This window comes from Galeopterus variegatus, unplaced genomic scaffold (assembly GCF_000696425.1).
Source record: "Galeopterus variegatus unplaced genomic scaffold, G_variegatus-3.0.2 Scaffold870, whole genome shotgun sequence".
Classification (NCBI taxonomy): Eukaryota; Metazoa; Chordata; class Mammalia; order Dermoptera; family Cynocephalidae; genus Galeopterus; species Galeopterus variegatus.
Genome location: NW_007726981.1, coordinates 469,595 through 477,029, shown reverse-complemented (window position 1 = coordinate 477,029; position 7,435 = coordinate 469,595). Strand labels below are relative to the sequence as shown.

Genomic DNA, 7,435 nt, shown 5'->3' with positions numbered 1-7,435 from the left:
TCTTGTTCTAAAAATGCAAATGATTTTTCATGCTAAGTTGAGGTTTAAAATACAAGTTAAAAGGTCACATTTTTAAAGAAACCATGAATGAAGTAGGTTAGCAGAAGCATTCCAACTTTGTACAAATTTAAAAGGGATTCTTCCTGTGCTGGTAAGTTTCCTGCTTCTTTTTGGTCCCTTGCTTTTACATCATGATCCCTAAGCCAGTTGCCCAGCATAATTTATTTTATGCTTCATGTCCTGAGTGGTTTCTCTATTGGATGAAGGATCCTAGTTTCTTCTGAGCTCACACCATTTCTATGATCACCGACTGTCATTTTTGGTCAGAGATTGGTGCATTTACATGATCGGTGGTATCTGCTATCCCAGGAGTCTCTGAATGAGGCGCTCCGCAGACATTTGTTAAGTGCCTGTTATGTGGTAATTGCTAGAAAAGTCAGAAAGAACTAGACATGGCCCCCGGCCCCAAATAACCTTCTCTCTTCACTTTCCCATCTCTGTGGTCAATAAGTTTTGATGGTCTCAGCAGCCTGAGCATGAATGGAAAGGGGGGGGGGGTAAGTCCAGTCGGAGTTATTAATTATACACATTGGTTAGCTCTTTTATTATTGTCAGTAGAAATCCACAGCTTATATGTTTTATGGTTGTGTGTCTTGATCAGATGTGAACTGGCCTTGGAGATAATGATACAAGGTGCTGAGCACCTTGATGCTTGCTCCACAGATGCTTTTTAAAGAAGTAGCTTTCTTGAGATATAACTCACACACCAAAATGCACTCATTTACAGTGTACAGTTCAGCGGTTGTTAGTATATTCACAGATCTGTGCACCCATCCCCAGAATCTAATTCCAGAATGTTTTCTTGTATGTCTGGCATCTCTCACTGAGCATGATGTGTTCAAGGTTCATCCATTTTGTAGCATGTGTCAGAGCCTTGGTCCCTTTTTTTTTGGTTAGGGGGTGACAAAATATATATAACGTCAAATTTTCCATTTAACTTCAATGAATGCCTTTTGATCCACCCATTTATGGCAAGGATTCTTAACCTGGGGTCAGGGAAGCCCAAGGTGACTACAGGCAAGTCTGTCTGTGTAGTTTTCAGGGAACCAGGGCAGCATGGGAGGTCACAGCTTTGATCCGATTCTTGAAGTGGAAAAATGCTGTGAGAAATTACAAGAAAGCCAGCAGTGATCAGCATGACCTCCTACCATGGGAAACCAGAGAAGGGGTGTGGGCCCCTCCCCATCAGACCTGGAGCCTGGGCTGAAGCAGCAGCCTCCACTGACACCCAATGCTAGGCTCTAATCCCCAGTCCCCAACCTCAGGGACCCCAGCCCTGTCCTTCCAGATCCGAGTTTCTCAGTGGCAGCACTGTGGACACTAGGGCTGGATCACTCCCTGTTGTGGGGCCATCCTGGGCACTGCAGATGCCGAGCAGCGTGGCTGGCCTCCACCCACTTCATGCCAGGAACACCCTCCAGTTGTGACAACCACGAATGTCCCCAGACAGTACCCAGTGTCCCTGGCATGGCAAAATTTTCTCTAGTCGAGGACCACTGCTCTAGATTTCCTGGGTTTTGGCAACCAATGAGCTGTGCTTTTCTTACTCAGCTCCTGAAACCACAATGTCGTAGGTTTGTTGCCAAATGTCCTTGTCCTTCCTTTCTTCTTATATCTAAGACCTTTCCACTGTGACCTTGCCACTCTCCCAATCTGGAAATGGAGCCTGGTGCCCTAGCCCTTGTGGCTGGCCTTCCTGGTGCCTTGCTTGGCCAATAGGCTGCAGCGGGAGTGACGCCCTGCCTGTACCAAGCTTAGGCTCAAGAGGCCTCACCTGTATCCGCTCCATTTCTTGGGATCCTGCTGTTAGGGACCGAGGCTGGCCTGCTGGCACAGGAGATACCACAGGGAGAGTGCCACAGTGCCCCATCTGACACTGCCAACCAACGATGCAGGAGGGAGCCCTGCCAAGACCAGGAGAGCCACCAGCTCAGCCCTGCCTGCAGGATCATGAGTGAGATACATGATTGCTGGGGGGTTTTTTTTGTTTTTTGTTTTTCCTTTTTGTCTTTTTTTACTGATGGGTAACGGGATCGCAACCCTCGGTGTCGCGCCCGTATCGGGGACCAGCAACGGGATCGCAACCCTCGGTGTTGCGCCTGCACCGTGCTCAGCCAGTGAGCGGGAACCAGTCTCCACATGAGATCCGAACCCTCGGCGGGAGCGCCACCGCGCTCCCAAGCAGTGCACTCTCCAGTGCGCCACTGGGCCGGCCCCATGATTGCTGTTTTAAGCCAGGGACCAGCAAACCTTTTCTGTAAAGGGCCAGAACAGAAATATTTTCGATTTTGTGAGCCACATAGTCTGTGGCAGCTACTGAACTCTGCCATTGTAGCACCAAATCAGCCACAGACAGTATGTGATCGAATGGACATGGCTGTGTGCCAAGAAACTTTATTTTTCAACTCTGAAATGTGAATTTCCTATCACGGTCACGTGTCATGAAATATTACTCTGTTAATTTTTCCAACCATTTGTTTTTTTTGGTGGCTGGCCAGTATGTGGATCTGAACGCTTGACCTTGGTGTTATTGGCACCACACTCTAACCAACTGAGCTCATGGCCAGCCAATTTTTTCCAACCATTTAAATGTAAAGACTGTTCTTAGCCTGTGGGCCATACAGGTGGTGAGCCAGAGTTGGCCACATTTGGCCAACCCCTGTCTTTAAAACCCATCCCTTGCTCCCTCCTTCCTATTCTGGGCTCTGCCACACCCAGCTCTCCTCCTAAAAGGGGAAAGAGACCCTTAATAAGGACACGCCCTCCCCTAATTGGAGACACGCTCCCTGCTCCACTTCCATGCACACGCTTGCTCAGCTGAATAAAAGTGGGATGACACTTCACCCTCCCACCATCACCCATTTACCCTCCCACACCACACGCAGCGTGCATGTACATGTGTGCATGTGTGTGCATGCATGTGCATGTGTGTGTTGGTGGCTCATGGTGTCTTGAGTGATTACTCAAGATGAGGTGGCCGAGTGGTCCTTTTTTGGGTCACTGTCATTACGTTGATCATTGTGACAAACACTTATTACAGTCACCATCCCCAGTCCCTGTTTGAGGTATTTTAAAGCCCAGCACTACTGTGAGCTGGCTTGGACCTTTTCTTTGCAGGTGATGTGGGGACTTGTGTGCTCTGTTCCCATGTCGACCGTTCTCTCTGGTTCTGCTCCTAAGTGTCTTGTGTCTTCTAATAGTCCTTGCCTTTGGCTTCTCCCCTCTATGACCATCACCGCCTGTCCACTCCAGCTGTCATAACAATACTTCAGACTGGGCGTCTCAAACAACAAATTTACTATCTCACAGCTCTGGAGCCCTGAAGTCCAAGATCAGGGTGCTAGCAGGGCGGGTTTCTCCCGAGGCCTCTCTCCTTGGCTTGCAGACGGCCGTCTTCTTGCCGTGTCCTCACATGGCCTTCTGCTGTCCAGATGCAGTCCTGGTGGCTCCTCCTCTCTTTTTTTTTCTTCCAGTTTTCTTTTTCTTTATTTGTCCACATTCAGCTCAATTCACATGTACTGCCTGAATGGTCTAGACATACAAAAAAACAAACAAACAAAAAAACTCGCTTTCTCCCACTGGTTAAAAAAAGAGTGTTGAACTTCACCTTTCTTTGAAGAATCTTGACATTAAGAAAAAGGCGTGCCACACAAGTAGATTGTTTCGAGTCCTGACTTTGACACTTACTGTGCCTCAGTCTCCTCATCTGTAAATCAGGTTCAGTGATAGTCCTAACCTCATATGGTTGTTTTGAGTTTGTGTTAATTTGTGAAAAGCACTTAAAATTTTGAGTTTGTGTTAATTTGTGAAAAGCACTTAAAATTGTTCCCAGGCTCCCAGGGAGGTCTCGGGAACATGCACTGGGAGACCCGTGTTCCCTGCAACTGCACTGGTGGGCCAGGGTGAGTCCCAGTCCCACACCGGCCAGGACTTCAGTTACAGCATCCAGCCCCAGGAGCCCACACCTGTGCCCACCACTGTAGCTGCCTACCAGGTATCCAGCCATCTCTTCTCACTGGAAAGCACTGTGGTATTGTGTGCATGAGCGTGGCGCTCCCCCTACATGCCTTTTCTCACGGCCCCCTTACTGCGATCTTTCCTTCTGGTGTTTTCTTCTGGCAGTGTGTATGTGATGTGGGGGAAATCAGTTAAATTAGAGTCACTTCCGAAAGGAGAATTGGCTTCTCTCAGGGAACCTCACAAGGGGAGCACAGAGGGGCATTTGGGGACAGTGACTAGGTGCAGAGCTTTGTCTCCTGTCTGTTACCTGGACTGAGCAGGTGTCTCTGAAGGAGGCAGAAGCCTCATGGGAGAAGGGGACCTTGGCCACACAGCCCCAGACAGGCCAGGACACACCCTCACCCTTCTTGTGCTCTGGGCCCTGCAGATCTGGCTGCTGTGTTTCCACTTGGTGTCACAGAGGCGTCCCATGCAGACCTCAGCCCTGCCACCCACACCACATCCCCATTTATGTCAGTAACTGGCATCACAGGCCACAGTCACCCAAGCTTGGACCCTCTAACCCCTCCCTCTTCCCCACCTCTCTCCATCCATTCACCAAGGCCTCGGGGGCTTCTCTCCAAGCCTGCCCTCTCCGTGCTCCCCAACAGCCAGAGTCCTCTTATAAAGCACAGTGAGGCCTGGTTCTTCCCATGTCGCCAACTCCCAAACCAGGGCCTAGTCCTGAGAAGGGGCTCGGGGCCAGAACTGTGGGAATGAATGAGCACGGACAGAGTGCAGTGTGGCCCTGAGCTGCTGTCCCCTGCTCTTTGTCTCTCTCCCATGGAAACCCTCATGTAGGACAGTCACAGCTACAGTCAATGGCCACCAGCAGCAACAAGGACAGATGGTACGCCCATCCTCGGCCCCCAGCCTCTGATGCACTCTACCAGCCAGGTGGGTCATCCACAGGGGCAGAGGGCGGGGGCAATGAGACATTGGCTGTAGCACAGGAAGAGCTCATTGAGGTGACACCTTAGACACTCTAGACTCACAGGAGATCGGGAGTAGCGAGACTGTCAGGCTGGGCTTCTGAGATGTGCCCCAAGCCTCGGCCAGCTGGTAGCCCTGTGCATGTGAGGGCCAGACTCGCGGTGGAGCTAGATTTCTTTTTTCAAGGAAGCTTTCCCAGGATGGAAGGAGCTAAGTTCAGTGGAGGACTTGGGTGTTAGAGGTGGAAGACGTGTAGGAACTCATGGAAGACACACACGGCCCTTCTCCCTCATGGCCGTGGAGGAGGAAGCCAGAGTCTGGACAGAAGTGGTGGGCACAGGGTCACACGTGAGGCACTGCCGGGTCCTAGCCCAGGGCTCTGGTCTCCAATCCTGACTTCATCCTCCCACACGCACCAGCCAGCCGAGCTGGGGCCCATCCACAGGCTCAGGGCAGGCAGGGACAGCAGGGAGGGGGTGGCTCTTCAGAGAGCCTGAGCCTGTTCTCTAGGGACCAAAGGAGGCTATGGGCAGCCCAGCGGTGGCCACAGCCAAGCCCAGCCCCCACAACAGGTGCCCACAGCAATGGTTGGGCAGCTGGTGAGCACCTCATCCTCGGGCCACACCTACCCCATGGTAATGAGTGTCCAGCCTGACGCCTTTGTCTCCACCACAGCCTCCTACCCCCTGTCCTCATATGACCCCATCTGTACCCCTTATACCAGTAGGACCATCGTTTCCCTGTGCACATATGTTTGCACAGGCGGTCGGTACATCTGCTCCCCTAGTAAACTGGGTGGAAATCAATAACTCTCCCTTCCTCTCTCATTTTTTTCTCCACTTCTTAGGACCAAGCTACCTGAGCTATGACAAGTTGGTGACTCAGCAGCCTGTCCCTATTATGCTCCAGCACTCACCCTGCAGATGCAGCTCCCACCTCCCCTGGAAACCCCCCAGCAGCAGCCCTCCCTGCTGCCAGTGCCCCCCATGGGCTCAGCACCGCGGAGCAGCTCAGGAGGCAGCCCCAGGGCCCACTCTGCTGGCAGCTTCCCTACGAAGCCCCCATTCCCTCAGCAGCCCCAGCTTCACTACTGCGACATCTTCAAGATCAGCTGTGCAGGTCCCCAGGTCAGTCCCCCTCCAGCGTGGGCAGGCCCAGGGGTCTCTCTGATCCCCATTCCCTGTGGGCCAAATGTGGGCACCAGGGGTCAGGGTCACTGCCTGGCAAAAGTAGGTTTATTGGGCTGGCCGGTTAGCTCAGTTGGTTAGAGCACAGCCTTGTAACACCAAGATCATGGGTTCATATCTCCGGACTGGCCAGCCGCCAAAAAATAAAAAAGAAATGGATCTGTTGTTAAACTTGCACCATAAGGTATGTGGAAGAATTGCCTTAAGGCGAGCCTGCTGGTGTTCTAGTGGAACAAATGAGAGCCAGGCCCAGGGTCCACAGTCACCTGCAGAAGCCGTGGTTGTGATGCCCAAGGCAGCTTCTCTGCGGGCTCTGCAGGCTCTCATGGGGTGGGATGCAATGGGCAGTGAGGCAGACGTGGCTGTCCACAGGAGGCTGGTGGTGGCTTCTCTTTGCTAGGGGCCATTTAATTAGGGCTGATACAAACAATTCAGATGCTCTGCTGAGCCTCGGGGTGAGCATGGGTGCGTGCGTGTGCACAGTAGTGTTTGGGACGTGCAAGTGAAGGATCTCCTTGCCAAACACACGAGCCTGAGTTAGTAAGGCTCAAAAACAACCCTGCTAAAATCGTAGGCTCATTCCCTGGAAGACAACTGGATGCTATACGTCTGTCATCGCAAAACACACATCCTGATTTTGTTTCATTTTTAGTACTCTGAAAGGGGGCTCTGGACTGTGGTGAAAGGCAGAGTCCAGTATCGCAGGCTCTGGAGTTTTGAGAAGCCTCCAGAACCCCTCATCAGGCCCCAATGACACAGCTGAGGAAATGGGGCCAGCCGTGCCAGGGCCAGCCTGGGACTCCACCCTACCCCCTCCCCAGGCCACCCTTTTCCAGTCTAGGGCTCTTTCCCTCAGTGGTGCTCACCTCCATCACCTGCCAGAGGGGGTCAGGGGGGACACTACCTCATTTACAGAGTCCTTGGGCAGGATGTTTTGGGTGTGCTTTCTTCCATTGGAAATGTGTGCTCATTAGGAAAAGATTGCCTTTGCCTGTCCCCATCTCTATCTCTATGCGTGATTTTTATTTTGCATCATGGGGGCCTTGCTGAATATAAAATTCTATGCCCATCTTGGTTCCTTGTGCCAGACACGAGCCTCTCCTCCTACGACCCAGACTCTTCCCAGTATCATTCGGAGTGAGCCCATGATGTTCTGCTCAGTACCCCACATAGAGGGTGGTTTGGGTCCTGGAGTTGGCCTCCTGGATGTGTCACCTGGCCCATCACTCGCTAGTGGTGACCTGAGCAAGTGGCAT

The 7,435-nt window shown here is 51.9% G+C and overlaps 1 protein-coding gene across 1 annotated transcript in view; it reads left to right on the top strand.

Moving 5' to 3' along the window:
* Positions 1-1,707: 1,707 nt before the first annotated feature.
* The window catches only part of LOC103590766 (zinc finger RNA-binding protein 2-like), a gene marked incomplete at its 5' end in the record, with an annotated part of 14,431 nt that continues 8,703 nt past the window's right edge, over positions 1,708-7,435 (top strand). The window contains 4 exon segments of the mRNA XM_008573070.1: positions 1,708-1,765; positions 1,768-1,805; positions 3,962-4,054; positions 5,916-6,119. Coding sequence (XP_008571292.1) covers positions 1,708-1,765; positions 1,768-1,805; positions 3,962-4,054; positions 5,916-6,119 — 393 coding nt within the window.